Source organism: Lepidochelys kempii, chromosome 19, assembly GCF_965140285.1.
Source record: "Lepidochelys kempii isolate rLepKem1 chromosome 19, rLepKem1.hap1, whole genome shotgun sequence".
NCBI lineage: Eukaryota > Metazoa > Chordata > Testudines > Cheloniidae > Lepidochelys > Lepidochelys kempii.
The window spans coordinates 8,001,192-8,021,316 of NC_136398.1; the positions used below are offsets into that span (position 1 = coordinate 8,001,192).

Here is a 20,125-nt window from a genome sequence, read left to right on the forward strand (position 1 = left end):
GTCAGCCACATGGCTGACAACCAGAACCAGCTTGGTAGGCTGCTTTGAAGACAAGTGCAGTGCTTACTCTTTACATTACATGCTACATTCAGAGAGCAACTCCCAGCTGAATTAGACCAAACCATTGAAACCAAAATCATCATCATCATCATCTTTTATTCATACCACCAGTGAGCAAGTCGAGGGGAAAAAACCCCACAAGTGCAGCCCAATATACAAAAGAAAAAATTAGGAAAAAAGAGTCCTATCATCTTCCTTTCCTTCAGAAGCTCTTCCAGTGTGTTTTACCGCTCAGGAGCCAGTCCTGGATAAGCGAGTCTAGACACGGATCTGTGATTGTAGGGGGCTGGGCATCCACCGTTGGTGCCTCTGAGCACACTGGCATGCGGAGACAGAGGAGGAGAATTCACTTCTTACTGGCCTTCACTGCCGACTTGGTGACCTTGGCAGATCCACCAGCCTTCTTCTCAACAGCCTTGATCACCCCCACAGCCACCGTCTGCCTCATGTCACGCACAGCAAAGCGCCCTGCCGGAGAAGGAACACCCGTTAGATGAAGACAAGGACCGAGTAGGAGACTTCCTGGATATTGGGAGGGGTTTCTATGCTAATGCCTGGAGTTTGGTTTATGGATGGGAGAGCTGCAATTTGTGGATTAATGCCTTGCAGAAGCATTTTATTACTCAAGCTAGTGAAGGGGTAGGTCTACGTTTACCTCCCATTGCTATGGAGAGCAGGAGACTTTCTAAAAGCTGGATCCTAGCAGTAGTCATCTTAAACCAGAGTTGCCATGTTAAGACCTGTTCAAACAGACCCTCATCAAGAGCCAGACGTGGACCAATACAAGGAATAGGAAATCTTACCAAGAGGTGGGTACTCTGAGAAGCTCTCCACACACATGGGTTTGCCAGGAATCATCTGCACAATGGCAGCATCTCCAGACTTCAGGGCCTTGGGATTGTCCTCCAGCTTCTTGCCAGACCTGCGGTCGATCTTCTCCTTCAGCTCTGCAAACTTGCAGGCGATGTGAGCTGTGTGGCAATCCAGCACTGGGGAGTAGCCAGCAGCAATCTGGCCAGGGTGGTTCAGGATGATGACCTGCAGAGAAAGAAGAGGGGGAAAAAATTAAAAATCAAGCAACTGGTCACATTTCAAGGAGACTGGTGGGCGGCAATGGGGATTGGACTTTACAGATCCCTAGTCACTAACCTGGGAGGTGAAGCTACCAGCCTCCATGGGAGGGTCGTTCTTGCTGTCTCCAGTCACGTTCCCACGCCGGATGTCTTTCACAGACACGTTCTTCACGTTGAACCCAACATTGTCACCCGGCAGCGCCTCTGCCAGAGCCTCGTGGTGCATTTCCACCGACTTCACCTCCGTGGTGACATTGGCAGGGGCAAAAGTCACCACCATGCCAGCCTTCATGAAGCCAGTCTCCACGCGGCCCACAGGGACTGTTCCGATACCTGGGGAGACACGTACTGGTTAGTTTGGTGTTCATGAGCTAAAACAAGGTTATTTGGAGAGGAAGGAATAGGAGATGCAACAAGCAGAGACCACCAGCTCTTTGCTTCAGCATCCTCTGTCCAGAGGCCCTATTCAGTCTTTTGGGCATTAAGGGGAAATACAGCAATCTTGTCAGCCCAGCATTGCCAAGAGGTGGGTGTGACGGAGTCTTCATCCCAGACACTCCATAGGGAAGTGTCCCCAGTAAACATGAGCTACAGTTTAGGTGGAATTACACCACCTTAAAATGGCAGCCACCATTTTACATGTTCCTTTTAGGGTAGAGTTCTTCTGTCCCAGCCCTGCTGGGAAACGCTTCTCCCACACTCACCGCCGATCTTGTAGACATCCTGCAGGGGCAGGCGGAGGGGTTTGTTGATGGGGCGGGAAGGAGGGATAATGGAATCCAGGGCTTCCAGCAGTGTTGTACCAGAAACGTTTCCTTCCTTCCTCGTAATGCTCCAGCCTTTGAACCAAGGCATCTGCAATGTATGTATGCAGGGGGAGAGGAGGAGATTATTGTAATTGACATCTCATGAGTCACCTGCAGAGCTCAGGTGAACTTGTCAGCAGGTCCCAAGTATTCCACCTCCAAAAGATTCCCTTTCCTCCCCCCAAAAAAGTTTAAACTAAGCAGAGGTGCATTCCTTGAGATTTGTGGGAATGAACAAGAAACATATCTTTAAGCTCAGCCTCCATCAAGCCATGGAGAAGGCCTGTGCTTTTAAGTGAAATCCTAGCTCAAGGCAGTGAGCTAATGACAGTCCAATTTAGAGACTCTCAGAGGGCCAGTGTCTTATTGCAACACGGAGCCCAGCAGTAGTAACTTTAAGCTGAACTCATATCAGTTTACAAACCACCCACTCTCTCCATGTGTAAGCCAATGCCTGCCCCAACCCCCCCAGATGTCTCCAAACCTCTCTACTAGAGGGGCCATGTAGAAACAGGCAGGCTACTCACATTGGCACTGGCCTCCAGCATGTTGTCCCCATGCCAGCCAGAGATGGGCACGAATGCCACAGAGGCTGGGTTGTAGCCAATCTTCTTGATGTAGGTGCTCACTTCCTTGGTGATCTCCTGGTAGCGCTTGCCGCTGTAAGGGGGCTCCGTGGAGTCCATCTTGTTCACCCCAATGATGAGTTGCTTCACCCCCAGCGTGTAGGCCAGCAGGGCATGCTCCCGGGTCTGCCCGTTCTTAGAGATGCCAGCTTCAAACTCTCCCACCCCGGCTGCCACAATCAGCACCGCACAGTCAGCCTGGGGAGGGAAACAGGCCATGAGAACAAGTTCATACTGGGAACTAGGGGACGATTAGGGATGTGACAGACCTAGGTACCCTACAGATAAAGGAGATCCTCTTCCCCCACTTCCACTCCCCCCACAAAAAATCAGTCTCTCTCAGGAGGGACTGGCAGCCCTTCCTGGTAAAGGCCTAAAAGCTGCACCACAACCCCACACCTAGAGCCCAATGCATCTAGTGGCAATGTTATTCCTTGCAATGCTAAGGTCACAAGACTAGTTTGCAGTTAAATTATGGCCTTATTGGGATGCCACAAGACATAGCCGCAAACCCAACATACTCAAACTCTTTACAGGCATTCGGCTGCCCCAGCCTGTACCTGAGAGGTGCCGGTGATCATGTTCTTGATGAAGTCTCTGTGGCCAGGGGCATCAATGATGGTGATGTAGTACTTGGTGGTCTCGAACTTCCACAGGGAGATGTCAATGGTGATCCCACGCTCCCGCTCCGCCTTCAGCTTATCCAGCACCCAGGCGTATTTGAAGGAGCCCTTCCCCATCTGTGTGGAAGGAGACAGACACCAGTTACAGCGGGGCAGGCATGCTACCAGAGAAACAGGCACAAGCCAGGGACAATCCCTCCCCACAAGGGGCATTAAATGCCGGGGCGGGGGTGCGTGTGCAATATTTTAAGCAGATTCCCCCTGCCTGGAAGGGGACACCTGCCCCAGCGGTGCCTAGTCACTGCAGAGCCATATACTAGGGTGCAAGTACAGGGAACCCAGAGGTAGGTGAATGGTCCCTGCTCTAGGGGAGGTGGGGGGCAGGCATGGGGCAGTGTTTACCCCCACCCCATTGTAACACCATAGCATTAAAGGGTTACACTGCAGGCCAGGAAAGGGCCCGATTCCCCAATCCCCACAGGGCTCAACACCTTGTGGGAGGTTAAGGAGCCAGAGGGGGGCCTTAGAGGCCGCTGGGCCCGTTAGGGGGGGTGCAGGTGAGTCGGAAATGCCCCCACCTCGGCTGCCTCCTTCTCGAACTTCTCGATGGTTCGCTTGTCGATGCCCCCGCACTTGTAGATGAGGTGCCCGGTGGTGGTGGATTTCCCCGAGTCTACGTGGCCGATGACCACGATGTTGATGTGGGTTTTCTCCTTGCCCATGGTGCCGGAGGGAGCGCGAGCGGGACCTGCAGGGAAGACCCCCGGGGCAGAGTTACAGCAGAGCCCCTGGGAGCGGAGCGGTTGACGCTGAGCCGCTCCGGTGTGACTCCGGAGTGAAAAGCCAGCGTCACACAGGGCGGGACACAGCAGAGCAAGCCCTGCAGCCAGACACACTGTTAGGGACTCCGATCCCCCGCAACCGGGCTAGAACCGGAGCCCAGCCCTCCCGCTACATTCACACGAGCCAATTCGGATCGAGCGATCGCTCCCAGCCCACCCTCCAGCGAGCTGCCTCCGAGCAGTACGGACTGTGCGCCCCCTCCCCAGCTCCGAGAGCCCCCAAAAAACCCCGCTCACCACGAGTCACGTTCCCCTAATCGGTCTCCAAACAGCAGCCACCGCCCGGCCCGGGGTTTTTAAAGAGCCCGCGGGGGAGGAGCCAAGCGGCCCCATTGAGGCGGCCCCGCCCCGCCCATTGAAAGGGGTTAATTCAATTAGACCCCAGTACCTGGCCGGCCCCCTATGACGGGGGGCAACACAGGCAGGGGTTCCCCCCTCCCCGCACTAGGCTAGCCCTGGAGCTTGGGCCAGAACCCGACCCCTTCCCAGCACCCCCCTTCCTAGGCTTTGGGGGAGTCGGGCTCTGGGAGCTGCAGGCCTTCCCCCGCCCCCCCGTCTGCAGAGCCAAACACGGGGAGGGTTGGCCGGTGTGAAAACTTCACCCCCATCCGTCTGGCCTTGGCAATGCCCCTCTAGCCCTGCTTCGGAGTCAGCCCTGCCCTTCCTCTGCTGCCCTAAACCATCTCTGGCTAGTCCAGCTCTTGGGGACCCCCCAGTCACAGCTAATGCTCCCCCAGTGATGACCCCCACCAGCAACTGCACGTCCAGTTCCCGCTCCCCATCGCTCTGCTCTGCCACGCACGCTCCTCTCCACCTGCAGGCCCCCGGCCCTTGCTGGTCACTTCTGGGCTTTGCCGAGGCCTCCCCAGTTCCACAGACCAGACCTGGCCTGGACCCAGCTTTTTTTTAGCCTTGGGCTTCCCCAGGCACAGCTGTGCCCCTCCTCACCCCCAACTCCCCTCTGTGCTAAGCCTGGATTCAAATGCTGAACACAACAGCCAGTCCTAGCTATACTGTGTGGTTTGGGGTTAGCGTCTTTCCCTCTCCTGGCCATGGAGCTGTGTTCAGACCATAAGTAACTTATGATCAAATTAATATTTGAACCCCATCCTTCAGAGAGACACAGATCTCTGTACCTGTACTCCCTGCTCTCATGGGAAGACAGAGGCCCAGGGCCTCCATTGAGCTCAAGGGGAGATAGGAATTTAAATGCCTTGAAAGATCTGGGCCAGAGTTATTAAAACACTAATCACATTAGTAGAAAGAAACCCAAGAAAAAATACCTCTCTGTCAATGGGAAACATTTACTTGGACAATTGAGTGATAGGAAATCATGGAAAGAATATGAAACAAAGAGATAGGCCCAAGCTGAAATCCCACAGCTAATTCCCCTGTATTTTAGGGATATTCAAATCCAAACTTATTGGCTACCCAATCTCTGCAACAAGCTGGAACCAAAAGTCCAGAAGCCAGTAGCCCTTAAGCTTGAGGAAGTTCAGAATTGGGCCTAGGTGTGATGTTTGTACATCAATCCCTTTCTGAATGTTAGGTGGGGTGGAATATCTGGTGAGCTCAGGCTTGGTTGGTTTTCTCACAATACTGGGTACAATCAAGGCCATGAGGCTGAGCCTGCTTCTGTTAAAGTCAATAGCAAAATTCCTGTTGACCACATGGGATCAGGAATGGGGCCTGCACCTTGGACATTGATCCCACTACCTAATTGCTACTTTACAAGGAGGCAACATTTGCAAACTGCGGTTCCTCCTCTTCAGCAACATGGTCTGTATTTAGGCACCTGATTATATTGGCCTGATTTTCAGAGATCTGGGCACTCAGAGCTCTCATAAATAATAGGAATGAATATCTAGTTCTTACAGCACATTTCATCCATAGATCTCAAAGCACTTTGCAAAGGAGATCAGTACCATTACCTTCCCCACACCCCCATTCCAGATGGGGAAACTGAGGCATAAAGCAAGGTAATGACTTGTCTAAGGTCAGCAGGCTAGTGGAAAAGTCAGGAATAGAATCCAGGTCTCCTGAGACCCAAACTGGTGCCCTATCCACGAGACAACCCTATCTCCACTGTGTACTGGAGGGCTGCTAGTGACGCTGACCTTGAGAAATTCAGGCTTAAACATATTGCCCTAAACGCGAATGAGCCCAAAACACCAGTCGAGCGTATCAAAAAATCAGTCAGACTAAACAAGAGTAAAATCTCAGAACCCTGACAGTTCTCAGAAGAGATTCCTTTCCCCTCCCACCCAGCACACTGTGCTTCTGGAAGGGTTAAAGGCAAAAAAGAGGCATTTTATTTCATTTCTTCAGCCTAGTTTCCTTTTTAGATATTTTTTTTATTTCCAGAGCTACAGTGGGGAGTGAGAGAAATGGCTGGCTCAGGGGCTGGAAATGAGCAGATGCTGGAATATGGGCATGTCTAGGATTGCCCCACAGCCTAAAGCTTCAGGATCTCCATGTGGAATTTTTGGGATCTCCCCCCCCCCCCCCCCCCATGTTTTCTGGAGAACCCAAGTTTCAATTTAAACAAAGAAAACAAAGCTCCCTTCAGCCTGTGATTGAGCCATAGATCTTGGAAGACACTCAGAGAAGTGTGAAATGCCCCATTCACCTCAACTGGGTATGAACTCTCTCACCTAAATAGCATCATCCAGAGGTGACAACATAGTTAACTCCTTCCCTGTTGGTCACCTAGCTAATATGTAGCGCCAGGGTGAGTACATTCCTGCCGAATGCATTTTAATATGGAAAGGCTGCAAGGTGCAAAGCTGTAAGTGCCTGGCTGTTTTATGAGATATTTGATTTTGGGGATCTCAGCACAGCACTGTCCCTTGCCCCTCCCCAGGGGACAGCAATGCCCCAGCTTAGTGCAGGGGAGGTTCCCTAAGCCAATATTAAACCACTCTTGCACCATTGTTTACACGATTAACAGGCTACCTAGCCAGTCTCCCCCATCACCCCCCTGCTCCAAGTCCCCCCTCTGCACACACACCCCTCTTTTTGCCTTACAGCATCTCAGATCTTAGCTGGGTGGGACCTAACCTTTGGGTCAGTGGTTTGAGTCTGGCCCAGGGCCTTGGCAGCCATCAGCTTTGGAGCTGTGTGGTGACTGTAGAATGGGTTCTGTGAAATGTGCTGTCTGGGGCTGTCTGTACATTTCTCAGCAGACAGGGACCCATATCACATTAGCCTCCCCCTCTTCAGAGTGGCCAACAATGGAATGGGCCACGGAGAGGAAAAGATGATCCAGTGCCTGGGACTCGGCAGACCCTGCTCTGCCACAGAACTCCTGTGTGACCTTGGGCAGGTCACGCCGTTTCTCGCTGCCTCAGTTCCCCACCTGTACAATGGCATAACAGCATACTACAAAAATGGGAGCCATACAAGTGCCTAATATAGATGGTGAGAGGCCAAGCCTGAAGTGTGGGGAAGCTTGCCTGGCCATTGCTGGAGATAAACAGAGGACTTCAATCTCTGCTCCGAATTTTTACACGGGTACATGGTAAAGGATACATGCAGGGCCCTAAGTCAGTCTCCTCCCCATCTCTGACTTGGCCCCTCACTTCCCACGCTCTCAGTGGCAGTGTGGGGCACTCTCCCCCTTCTCTCTCAAGCAGACCACTGGAGTCTCCCTGCAATGTCTCTCTCTAATGTATCGCAATTGCCAGAGCAACAGTGTGTGTGTAAAAAGAACAGGAGGACTTGTGGCACCTTAGAGACTAACCAATTTATTTAAGCATGAGCTTTCGTGAGCTACAGCTCACTTCATCGGATGCAGGGAAGAGATGAATCATCTCCCAGCAACTCCAGGCTTTTTACCCCCTGCAGCGCTGCTAAAGAGGACAGTGCCTTCTCCACATTCAGGGGTCACTCTGTTTGTTGAGTTAGGCCTGGGAGCAGCCTCCTGGTACCGACTTGCATCCAGGCTCAGATAGCTGCTAGAATGTCTCTGTATAAGGGGTCAAATCTGAACCTCATGGCGCTTGGATACAGGCCCAGATTTATGAGTATTTGGATCCAGAGCACTGGTTCTGCCCATCACAGAGCTCAAACGTTGGGATTTGGTCCTGTCTTGAACAACAACACCTGTTCACCGCGGCTGGACCTAGCCACTTGTCTGACATGAGCCACTGAATGGCCACAGTAACAAAATTCAGGAGCTACTGAAATGCTGGATTCACACCATCAACCTGTGCCGCAATCAACCCCCTCTTGCCGCATTCAGGAGGGATTAATGGCTGCCTTTAGCCCCTCTGTAAAGCTGCCATAAAGCCCCCTTAGGAAATACCACAGCATAGAGGAGGCTTCCCCATAATAACACACAGAACCAGTGTGACTGGCTCTGGAGCACCCCCTCGAGGAGCCCCCAGGACATGTCTGCTACAGACTAGGGGGCGGGGGGCGTTGGCACAGGACGAAGTAGGTGTGGCCATGACTTTCCTACTCCAATCCCCAGCTATTTCCTTGGCTGTTACATCTTGCAGGCGTCACTTGAGTTGCTCTAAACTGTGCCAGGAGTGCTGTGAACCCCAGCAGCTCCAGGATAGGGTCGGCACTTTGTATTGCCTCCTGGTCCCTGCACTGGGCTCAGCATCAGCACACAGCTAACTGTAGGCCTGTCTCTTATGCACAATGAATATTTAACAGAGCCCTGAAGTCTGAGACCCTTGTGTATGTAAACTTGTATATTACACACGCTGGATTAGCTGTGAGATCTGCACGCGACTCTGTGTCCGACTCACTAAAGCGCTGTATCCGTTCATAGCAGGATGTCCCAATCTACTAGTGGGTATTCTCCCAGCAGACCACGAGGCTAAGCTTGCTGAAAAATTATTCATCGTTGATTGTGTTTTCTGCTCCACCACGATTTTGAATAGTTTGCATTTCCCAAGCAGCGTTCCTTGGAGAATCTCAAAATGCTGCCTGAACATGAATGAACTATGCCTCAAAACACCGCTGTGAGGCAAGTATTATTCTCACTTTGCAGATGGGGAAACTGAGGTAATTGGCTAAAGCTCACACAGCAAGTCACTGGCACTAACAGCTGGGAATAGAATCCAGGTGTCTGAACGCTAATTAACAAAATCCTCACTGGCCTAGAAACATGTGTTGACTGATTGTGCAATTTTGCCAACTAGTGGCCAAAAGTCATAAATGCTCCTTCAAGTGAAAGTAGCAAGAGCCAAATTTTGGTGCCTGACTGGTATTGCTCACAATGGCTCCAGTTTTAGGGTGACCAGATCTCCTGATTTTATGGGGACAGCCCCAATTTTTGAATCTGTTTTTTATATACGCTCCTATTACCTCCCACCCCCGTCCCGATTTTTCACATTTGCTGTCTGGTCACCCTATCCAGTTTTGGCCTGTGGGTGGCCAAACTGATGTTAGTGAGGCCAGGACAGAGGTGGGCAAAGGTATTTTTATGTCAAGCACCTAAGCAAAATCATAAGAACATAGGAATGACCATACTGGGTCAGACCAAAGGTCCGTCTAGCCCAGTATCCTGTCTTCCACCATTGGCCAATGCCAGGTGCCCCAGAGGGAATGAACAGAACAGGTCATCATCAAGTGTTCTATCCCCTGTCACCCATTCCCGGCAATCTTCTAATGAGATATAGGTATTTCTCCATGTATTGGCTACTTGCTGGTGTATAATCTACAGAAAGTGCCATGTGCTAGGAAAGTGAGTTTCGGTCAGAAACTGGCAGGAGAGTTGAGAGTATATTTACCCACACTGGAAGTTGGCCAGGACACCAGGGTTAAAAATGGGGGAAAATTTTCATCCCTAGATCTCAAAGCACTTTAAAAAGGAGGCCAGTATCTTTATTCCAATGGGAAACTGAGGCACAAAGAAGTGGTGACTTGCCCAACCAGGGCCCTCATTCTCTTTCTTTCCATATGAGATCATTTCTGCCAAACTCACAACCCCCCAGTCCAAAATGAGTCACTGTAAGTGGCAATATATCTAGCATTTGCCCCCACTTGTTTAATGGTCTCATTCAAATGATGGTAATTTAGCGACTGTTTTAGTACTTCCTTAAAGGGAAGAGCACCCCCTGCTGGAACACCAGCACCTCTGTGATCATAGAAGGTTTCCCATCCATATACAGAGCACACACTTCTCTGCTGAGCTGATATAAAATCTGTGGCAAGTCTAGCCAACGGGGAAATAGCTGCAAGCTAATAGCACCTCTGGAGCCCGTTATAAGTGGTCAGTAATAAAGCAAGCCTGTTCTCCGGAGTGACACCAGGGTACATTTCCTAACACTGCTTGGCAACTGATTCCAGTGTTATGTGTCTGCCAATGACTAGGAAAAAAATTCTGCCTAAAACAATTAGTGCTCAGGGACTAAACTTAATTTCCCTTTATCTGTCTCTTTCACAGCTAGCCTCAGATCACACTGGGTCCTACGTGAAGCAGAGGCCTTCGTACTTCCCGCCAAGATCATGAAAACTAGACTACCTCCACTGAGGGCCCTGGAGAATTGACGACTCCATGGAACTGCAGTGATTCCAGCTGGCTGTGTTAGCAGTGATCTCATGCTTGGAGGAACAGTACAAAGCTCAGTGAGTTAGGGCCCAGAGCCTCAAAGGTATTTAGATGGCTCACGGCTAATAGGAGTGAGGCACCTAAATACTTTTGTGAATCTGAGCCTAGGTGTGTATGTGTTTATTGTTATTCTATATCCTTTATTAGTTTGAGTTTATTTATGATCATGTCTAACTATTTATGTATCTTTGCATATGTAGAATGGGAAAGACATGCCAAGCCAGTAAAAAGAATCCCTGGCCTGAAGTCAAAGGGTCCGGTCCTGCAGCCCCTATTCACAAGAAGTCGGCCACTGCCTTGACCCTGCAAGCTGCTCCATGCAAGCAGACGCTACAGCAGCCCTAGAGAACAGCTTTCAGAAGCAGGTTCACGGGGCTTCTCAAATAAGTAAGAACTGAAATAGGGGGCCCTCTGCATAGGCAGGCCCCTGTGAAGACCCAGTAAAGTCAATGGAGCCTTCTGGGATGCATGGAGGACTTTGCAGGATCAGGGTCTGAAGCTATGTACCTACTTATTACACCCCATTATTTCTCCTTCTTTCTCTGTTGATTCATCTCTGTTGATTTCTTCACCTGAGTCCTTAATGACCTGTTATTATTCTGTAGTATTCTTTATTATTATCATTTATTTATATAACCATAGCTATTTACTATTGTTCCTCATTTTCTCATCATCTCTCTTTATTACCCCGTATTGATTAGTCCTCATTATGCATCTTTCTCTGGCTTTACAGATGTGTCAGGCTCTGTTGATTTCAGCCCATTAGCCTTTATCTTTGTTAATTGAAAAGTAGGACTTGTGGCACCTTAGAGACTAACAAATTTATCTGAGCATGAGCTTTCCTGAGCTACAGCTCACTTCATGGGATGCATTCAGTCCTTTGTTAATTGGTATTCATCCCTCTGCTGATCGTTTATTCATTATTATTATTATTATTATTATTATAATAGGGCTGAACTGAGGCCTCTCAGCCCCGCCCCAGATCCAGGGCCCCCTGCTGGCTCCCCAGCACCCTGACAGTAGGTGAAGGGAGGGACTTAATCTGCTTTGTTTATCCCTTCCACGTGTTTCTCTCCATGTGGTTCCAAGGGGGCGTGGCTAAGCAGCCCGGAGTCAGTGATTGGTGCTGGGCATTCGGAAGGGGCGTGGTTAGGTTGGTACCCGCTCCCGGGCCAGGTTTAAATGGACTGGGAGGGGGGGCGTGAGGAGCGTAGCTGCTGTTCTCCCGGGCTGGGAACCCAGGTAAGTACCCGTCGTGTAGGGTTTTGTGGCTCGGCTCGGGGGTTCCGTAGCTGGGCTTGTCTGTGCCCAGTTCTGAGCTCCCCTGGGATCCTGGTCTTTTCCCTGCCCCACGGGCTAGAGATGGGAGATTGGGTGGGGAGGGGCAGTACCTGCCACGATGCCTCTGGCAGGAGGGTGGGGTGGTGACTTTCTTCCCAGACCTAGTCGTCAGCCTGGGCTAGGAACAGGCTAAGGGTGGCCTGACGCATCTTGTCATTGACTTCCTGAGTGAGGGACTGTTCCCTTCACCCCTCCCCTCTGTGAGCTCTGTTGTACTGGCAAGCCCAGTGCTGTGACAGGGGCCCTCCCCCAGTGATGCAGGTGCTGTGAATTGGGCTGAAGGGCAGTCACAGGAGGCAACTGTTCTTGCATGATCACTGGCTAGAAAGCACTCGGTGCTGGCCGCTTGGGAGCAGTTCAGAGGGACTGGTCTCTGCTCAGATGGGGTGGGGGGGGGGGATGATAGCTAACAAAGCTAAAGCTCCGGCAGTCTGGTCAGTGACCACAAACTCTCCTAGCCAGTTGCCTCCGGTACCTATGTATGCGGGACCAGGAGTCTCCAAGCAACTCTACTTGCTCTACCTTCCCCCGTTCATTTAGAAACCTGGTCCCCGGTTAAACCTGTACTTGGCAATAAACCTGCATCCTTGCTAGTTTTGCGGTTGCTCTGTGTGGAACAAAGCTGAGCATGGCCCGGGGAGGGGTTGTGTGGGGGCAGGGAGCCTGTCTTAAACCCCCTCTTTGTTATAGAAACCAGCACCATGGGAAAAGAGAAAATCCACATCAACATTGTGGTGATCGGCCATGTGGACTCTGGGAAATCGACTACTACTGGGCACCTCATCTACAAGTGTGGGGGCATTGACAAGAGAACCATTGAGAAGTTTGAGAAGGAGGCAGCTGAGGTTGGGGCAATGGTGCCAAGCAGACTGGCTCCGAAGTGCCTTTAACTCATTCTGTGGGGCTGTGTGGGGTTGCTGTCAGATGCGTGGCTCAGTCACTGCATAAGTTGTGACTCTTAGAGCCATGAAATCCAAACCTCTGGGGTGGGGGTGGGGGGCGCCTGGAGAGCCAAGAGGCTGTTCATATGTCTGGGGTGCATTAGCACATCTGCCACTTCAAGGTCCTGTCTACACTAAGGAAGTTTGCGTCAGTTTCTCTATACTGACCTTACCCTAAGCATGTCTCTAATAGTCCCTTTTGCAAGCCCCCTGCTCACCAAATTGTATAACTGTAGACTGGGGAGGGGTCTGAAACCAATTGTTCCAGTTAATGGCAGTTCTAAAAGCCATGGGAATCCCACTTGCAAACAGCACCCCAGTTAAAGCAATCTTATGTTGAGGGGGAAATGGGAGCTGTTCCCTAGTGAGTACTTGTGCCCAGCCCTAAACACCTAGTGTAACTGGTGCCTCCTCCCACGCAGATGGGGAAGGGATCCTTCAAATATGCCTGGGTGCTGGATAAGCTGAAGGCCGAGCGGGAGCGTGGGATCACCATTGACATCTCCCTGTGGAAGTTCGAGACCACCAAGTACTACATCACCATCATTGATGCCCCTGGCCACAGAGACTTCATCAAGAACATGATCACCGGCACCTCTCAGGTACGGACTGGCCCTGCTCCGGGTGAAGGTGATGAAGTGCCTAAGCAGCTAGAACTGTGGCATGCTCTTATACTGTGTCCCCTCCCTACCCCCAGGCTGACTGTGCGGTGCTGATTGTGGCAGCCGGGGTGGGAGAGTTTGAAGCTGGCATCTCTAAGAACGGGCAGACCCGGGAGCATGCCCTGCTGGCCTACACGCTGGGGGTGAAGCAACTTATCATTGGGGTGAACAAGATGGACTCCACGGAGCCCCCTTACAGCGGCAAGCGCTACCAGGAGATCACCAAGGAAGTGGGTGCCTACGTCAAGAAGATTGGCTACAACCCAGCCTCTGTGGCATTTGTGCCCATCTCTGGCTGGCATGGGGACAACATGTTGGAGGCCAGTGCCAAAGTAAGGAGCATGCTTCTTTCTGCATGCCTCATGGAGGCCAGATCTGAGTGCTAGGATGGAATGACGGGCTGGGGAAGCTGCACAGAACCTATGGGCATGGGGGAACCACGCTCTCAGCCAGGGCTCTAAGTGGAGCATGGGTAGGATCTGGGGGCTCACAGAGCTTTATTTCTTCAAGGTATGTTTTTCTCCCCCATACGTGGAGAAGCTGTTTAGCGCCAGGTGGGCACAAATGCCTCCTAGGAGATGCCTGGCACTCTTGGGCCCTGCCTAGCTTCAGTCTTGCCTCCTGTCTGTTTGTAGATGCCTTGGTTCAAAGGCTGGAAGATCACTAGGAAGGATGGGAATGCTGCAGGCACCACTCTAATGGAAGCTCTGGATTCCATTATCCCTCCTTCCCGCCCAATTAACAAGCCACTCCGTCTGCCCCTGCAGGATGTCTACAAGATTGGCGGTGAGCATGGGGGGAGGAGCTCACTGGGCATGGTAGCTCCTTCTCTAGGCCACACGACTGATGCCACTATCTCCATCCCCCAGGTATTGGAACGGTCCCCGTGGGCCGCGTGGAGACTGGCTTCATGAAGGCTGGCATGGTGGTGACTTTTGCCCCCACCAACATCACCACAGAGGTGAAATCGGTGGAAATGCACCACGAGGCTCTGGCAGAGGCGCTGCCAGGTGACAACATTGGGTTCAACGTGAAGAACGTGTCTGTGAAAGACATCCGGCGTGGGAATGTGGCCGGAGACAGCAAGAACGACCCTCCCATGGAGGCCGGTAGCTTCACCTCTCAGGTCAGGGGTGCGAAAACAACGGGGCTGGTTGACTCCAAATCACTCCTTCCTGGGTGTAGGAGGCTGTACTTCATGCTAGGCCAGTCTTGCAAATAAGCAACGCTGTTTCCAACACTACTACTGTATATGCTAGTACAATTGCTCCAGCCACTCTGTTTGCATGGAGATGTCTGCCATGGCAGCTGAGTGGACCGGGTGACCAGACAGCAAATGTGAAAAACTGGGATGGGGATGGGAGGGTAATAGGAGCCTATATAAAACCCTAAAATCGGGACAGCTGGTCATACTATGAGTGGAAGAGGACAAATGGCTCTCCCAGCCTGCACAAGAGTAATCCGTGCCATGCCCTTAGGTTAGGTCAAATTAGCAAATCTGGAGCTAATCCCCGTGAACGGAAAGGGAAGGTGTGTTTTGTCTTGCCCCACCCTGAAGGACCTGGTACCAGCAGCCACATAACCACTAGCTCTCCTCCCTCCTACCTAGGGTGACCAGATGTCCTGGTTTTTGGTTTTTTAATAGGGACAGTCCTGATATTTGAGGCCATCTTATACAGGCTCCTATTAACCCACCCACCCCTGTCCCAATTTTTCACAGTTGCTATCTAGTCACCCCATCTCCATTTTGCCACTGTCATTGGTGCCATTAGTCATGTAGTGCCACACGTTCATGGCAGGAGGCTTCTGAACAATAGCTGTCCACCCATAGCTGCTAAAAGTCGTCCGAGAACCACCTGAAGTTAGCTAGAGTTCTTATTGGCAACTGCACTCCCTCTAACACTGTTCTCTGCATGGTTGCTACCCCTAATGAACAGATTGCTTTGAGACAAACACCCAGAGCGCTTGCTGTGACAGCCGGTCATGTTAGGAGCATACAGTAACCGTTCCTGTCTATTCCTCTCCAGTTGTAACAGATGGATTGTAACCTCTTAAGGACAGGGCCAAGCTTCTCACAGTTCAAGTTTGCTACCACTAGGCACTGTGCAATGTGGATATTTTTACTTTCAATCTCATCGGCTCTGGCAAGCTAGATGGTGCTTGCATCAACAGAACTAGGCCCACAAAAATCAAGCAACGGGACCAATTCACCTTAACTACACTAGATTCTAAGATGGCTTCTAAAAAGCTTAGTCCTTAGATTCCCCACATAGCCCTCACAACAGGGCTTCCCCAAGAACAAATGAGCAGGAGAACCTTCTGCTGCTCATCCAGGTTTCATAACCAACTCCTCCTTTGCAGGTCATCATCCTGAACCACCCAGGCAAGATAGCTGCTGGCTATGCCCCAGTGCTGGATTGCCACACTGCTCACATTGCCTGCAAGTTTGCAGAGCTGAAGGAGAAGATCGACCGCAGGTCTGGCAAGAAGCTGGAGGACAATCCTAAGGCCCTGAAGTCTGGAGATGCTGCCATTGTGCAGATGATTCCTGGCAAACCCATGTGTGTGGAGACCTTCTCAGACTACCCACCTCTTGGTAAGACTATAATGGATGGGATAAAGTAGGTACTGCCCTCTAGCACTGGTACATCTGCCTTCGAACCAGGTAACTAAATTGCTATGACCAATCTAGATCACAGGGCACTTACTCTTGCTAGTGTCTGTGCAGGGATCTGTGGTCCTGGCTCTGCAGGGAACAATAGTAGTCCGTACAAGTGCTGGCCTCTGACTTCATGGGAATCTATTAGAAGCCCAGCACAAACACAAGAACTAGGGGTCACTAAATGAAATTAATAGGCAGCAGGTTTAAAACAAACAAGAATGGACTTTTTCACACAATGCAGTCAACCTGTAAAACTTCTTGCCAGAAGATGTTGTGAAGGCCAAGACTATAACAGGGTTCAAAAAAGAATAGGTCCATCAATGGCTATTGGCCAGGATGGGCAGGGATGGTGTCCCTAGCCTCTGTTTGCCAGAAGCTGGAAATGGGTGATTGGATGGATCATTGGATTGCCTGTTCTGACAGTGTCCAATGCCAGGTGCCCAGAGAGAATGAACAGAAGGAAGGATACTGGGCTAGATGGACCTTTGGTCTTAGCATATGCCCTCCAACCTAGGGCTAAATCATCAGAGGCTAGACTAGGCCCTGCTGTGGCTGTAAATTCCTTCAATTCCTGTCCCAGAGCTGAGTGCCACTGAGAGAGAGTAAGGAACCATTGGCAACCTTTGCCCAAAAGAGCCTCGTGGGCTGAACAGACAAAGGAAAACAACCACCTAACACTCCTCTCCTCCGGCAGGTCGCTTTGCTGTTCGTGACATGAGACAGACGGTGGCGGTGGGTGTGATCAAGGGGGTCGAGAAGAAAGTCAGTGCAGCTGCCAAAGTCACCAAATCAGCTGTGAAGGCCAGTAAGAAATGAAGACCGGCACAATCACCGTCTGGACTTACTTGTACAGCACAGATCGCTGAGCCTTCAGCAAATGGCACTAGCAGGTGGGATGGGTCTGCCTGACCCCTTGCACTTTAACTTTTCTAACTGTCCTCACTGAATAAACTGCCCATTGGAAAAAGGACCATGGTTTGGTGTGTCTGTACCCACTTCCTCTGGGGTGAGCAGTCAGCCCTCTAGGCTATGTCATGGGGGACCTCTCTAACCAATGCTGGCTCCTAACTACAAACAGTGCTGGGGGGGGCACAATAGATCCCATCAATTTTCCCATGGAATAGCATTTCTTTTCTAGCCCCCGCACTGCCATTCAGCCAGCAAGTACAATGTCTTGGCTTTGGCCTTCTCACCCAGGAATACGTGGACCGCATGGTTCCAAGTGGCAGTTTGAAGGGGGCAGTTGCTGGGTGCTGGAGCTACCAGTAGCAGGGGCTCCATCGGAGGAGGGGCAGCATCACAGATGCTCACAAGCAGGACAAATGAGAGGTATAGCAGGAGGGGAGGGAAAGCCCAAAGCTGGGGAAACACCAGCAAGAGACCCTGAGCATCTCCTGGCATTGTGGGTTTGAATGGCTGAGACCTCTCTGGAAAATCCTCAGAGGAGTCCACTTGCCTTTGAGGACATGTGAGGGGGTGTGGAAGTTAGGGTGAGGCACCCTCATTGCCAGTCATTACCACTCCAAGCTGGATGCTTAGCCAGGAGCCCCTAGCTGGCCCTTGTGATGGGAGGGAAGGGTCTGTGACTAGAGGAACTGATGCTAGCTTGTGAGCTTTCTCAATGGGGGTTTTCCAACAGGGAGGGGTTAGCAGAAGATGGCCAATGACTGGCAGTTTGATCCTTAGAACTGAGTTACTGTCTATGTACCGGTCACTCCTCTGGCAGAAGGTGGGTCTAGCTACTCACCTTTAACAGAAGGTGAAGGGGTCACATGATCGGTCTAAGTATCTACTACATATTCATTCCTCCTGTCATGACCTCTTCCATCTAGCAGAGAAAGCTAGAACATAATCCAAGGGCTGGAAGCTGAATCTAAACAAATTCAGACTGGAAGGTGTACATCTCTAACAATGAGGGCAACTCACCATTGGACCAACTTACCCCAACACTGACCATTTTTAAATCAAGATCTGCTTTTGGAATGATTTTGGGGCAGTTCTCTGGCCCATGTTATGCAGGAGTCAGATGAGAAGATCACCGTGGTCCCTTCTCGTCTTGGAAGCTATGAATCTGCTTGCAGCAAAAAAAAAGGCCATAAAAAACCTTTAAGAGGTGGCTTAGAAGGAGCCAGGGCACCATTTTAAGCTAGCAGTAGAAGATCTAGACACCCCAAAAGCCACCCCCCCTATTTCCCTTTGAGATACTTCCCTCATTCGTTGCCTCCTATCTTGGGTCACTCCAGCAGGAACAGAAATGGTTGCAACCTGCCTTTATTAAATGCCACACATCTTCACCACCCTGGATGATACTGGCCCTTGCTAAGGAGCTCTCTAGTTCTGAGGCTCCGGGCCGTACTTGGAGCAAAGCCTCAATTGAGGTGGGGAGGGGGTTAGACCCTTGCAGAGGGCCACTCTAGAGCTAGCAATTCTGGATTTTTGGGAGCCAGGTATCTGTAGCACTCCTCCTCGCAGAAACCTCATGACTAGGCCCTGGCAGAAGCAGACCTGGGAACAGAGATTCTATCCCCTTCACAAAAGGGAATGGGAGGAGCAGGCCAGCAAGGATCATCTACCCTCTGAAGTGTAACCTAACCTTAAGTTAGCCTGGATACAGTGCCCTTGGGTGAGGAAATATCCATGGCACCCTGAACCCCCTAGTTCTGCTGAGCTAACACCAGACACAGATGCAGGTTGACAGAATGCTTCCGTTGACCTAGCTATGATCACTCAAGCAAGCAGAGTTCCTACAGCAACAGAAAAACCCTTCTCTTGTTGTACTCTGGGTATGCTACGGGGCCATAGCTAAGCTGCTGTAGTGCTTCTAGTGTAGACACAGCCCCCTGAGCCTACCTGTGTGACTGCAAATCAGGTGAAGAACTCCCATGCCTAGGATGGGAACAACCCAGTCAACAGCTTAACTCTAAGGGGAAATGACTGCAGGCTGACTGCTAGCAGGGAGTAGCTGGCATGCTCAATAGCCACGCATTGGTCTTAAACCTCTCCCACCTGTGGGTTTCTGAGGGGTAGACCAAATTTCCCTGTGTGCACGGGATAGCTTCTGTAACTGGTAGGGAGAGCTGCACCTACCTCAAGGCAGAACTTGCCTTATGTCTTCTAATCTGAAAGTCCTACTGCTCCCAACTCTCTAGGGATGCTAGGTGAAAATGAGGACAGCCTGTGTTATCTTGAGGGTTACTCCTCTCTGGCATGAGGACACTTGCATAGGACATGTAGGCTTGTTCTGGGAACCAAATGCATGGAAAGGCTCCGGCTTGGTCTGTCCGATTTTGACTGTCCCTCTAACGATGAAATGGCCCCCCTGGGTGCTTTTCTTTCTGAGGCAGATAGAAAATCAGGGCAATAAACTAGCTGGCTGATTGAGAATTTATTAATGACTCCAGAGACAAAGGTGGTAGCTGAGAATTAAAAAAGAAGTAATGCTAGTTGCAGCTGGTCTCTGACAAGAGCAAAGCCCAAGGAGGGTGGCCAAACGCAGCCCTGCTGGAACTGCGTCAGTGGAGTTCCACCAAGGCTGTGGCTGGGCCCTGTCTGGACAGATGAGACCCCATGGCATGTGAGGGCTGAGATGTGCCCTCTGGCCAGGAAAGGGGCTGAATGAGGTCTTTGTGGATCTCAGCTGGAGAAGGTAAAAAGATAGTATGGCTCCGCTACCCTGCCTAGGTGGTTATGACATGGCAGCAAGGAGGAATGAACTAGTATTAAAGAATGGAAGAGCAGGCGCTCTTCGTGATTCCCACGGGCAAGCAGCTGTGGCCGAGCCGGGAAGAAGGGAGGATGCCAGTAGTCATTCAACAATTACAGCAGAGCTGTAGCTCACAAAGGCTTATGCTCAAATAAATTTGTTAGTCTCTAAGGTGCCACAGGTCCTCCTTTTCTTTTTGCAGATCCCCTTGTAAGCTA

General features: G+C 51.0%; 2 protein-coding genes across 3 annotated transcripts; one reads left to right on the top strand and one right to left on the bottom strand.

Annotated features, from left to right (window-relative positions):
* Positions 1 to 406: 406 nt before the first annotated feature.
* LOC140900324 (elongation factor 1-alpha, somatic form) lies at positions 407 to 3,910 on the bottom strand. Its single transcript, XM_073317454.1, has 7 exons — positions 3,767 to 3,910; positions 3,126 to 3,305; positions 2,467 to 2,763; positions 1,838 to 1,988; positions 1,210 to 1,466; positions 864 to 1,098; positions 407 to 528 (listed from the first exon to the last, which is right to left on the bottom strand). Exons 1-7 carry the CDS (start codon positions 3,908 to 3,910, stop codon positions 407 to 409), a joined length of 1,386 nt encoding a protein of 461 aa, XP_073173555.1.
* A 7,870-nt stretch (positions 3,911 to 11,780) lies between these two features.
* LOC140900311 (elongation factor 1-alpha, oocyte form) lies at positions 11,781 to 17,153 on the top strand. 2 transcript variants are annotated; one of them, XM_078849460.1, is made up of 8 exons: positions 11,781 to 11,850; positions 12,630 to 12,784; positions 13,303 to 13,482; positions 13,578 to 13,874; positions 14,178 to 14,328; positions 14,412 to 14,668; positions 15,904 to 16,138; positions 16,899 to 17,153. In XM_078849460.1, the coding sequence occupies exons 1-8, from the start codon at positions 11,781 to 11,783 to the stop codon at positions 17,018 to 17,020; spliced, it is 1,467 nt and encodes a 488-aa protein (XP_078705586.1). In that variant the 3' UTR covers positions 17,021 to 17,153. The 2 variants fall into 2 exon arrangements, with proteins under 2 accessions (XP_078705586.1, XP_073173518.1); XM_073317417.2 differs by having other exon boundaries at positions 11,792 to 11,840.
* The last annotated feature ends 2,972 nt before the right edge of the window (positions 17,154 to 20,125 follow it).

Bases quoted from the DNA above. Each gene is read 5' to 3' on its own strand.
- LOC140900311 (XM_078849460.1), top strand. From the start codon at position 11,781: ATGGACTGGGAGGGGGGGCGTGAGGAGCGTAGCTGCTGTTCTCCCGGG. The intron at 14,669-15,903 runs GTCAGGGGTGCG...CCTCCTTTGCAG, and splicing joins CCGGTAGCTTCACCTCTCAG to GTCATCATCCTGAACCACCC. The intron at 16,139-16,898 runs GTAAGACTATAA...CTCCTCCGGCAG, and splicing joins CTCAGACTACCCACCTCTTG to GTCGCTTTGCTGTTCGTGAC.
- LOC140900324 (XM_073317454.1), bottom strand. From the start codon at position 3,910: ATGGGCAAGGAGAAAACCCACATCAACATCGTGGTCATCGGCCACGTA. The intron at 2,764-3,125 runs GTACAGGCTGGG...TTCCCTCCCCAG, and splicing joins TGATCACCGGCACCTCTCAG to GCTGACTGTGCGGTGCTGAT. The intron at 529-863 runs GTAAGATTTCCT...CTTCTCCGGCAG, and splicing joins CTCAGAGTACCCACCTCTTG to GGCGCTTTGCTGTGCGTGAC.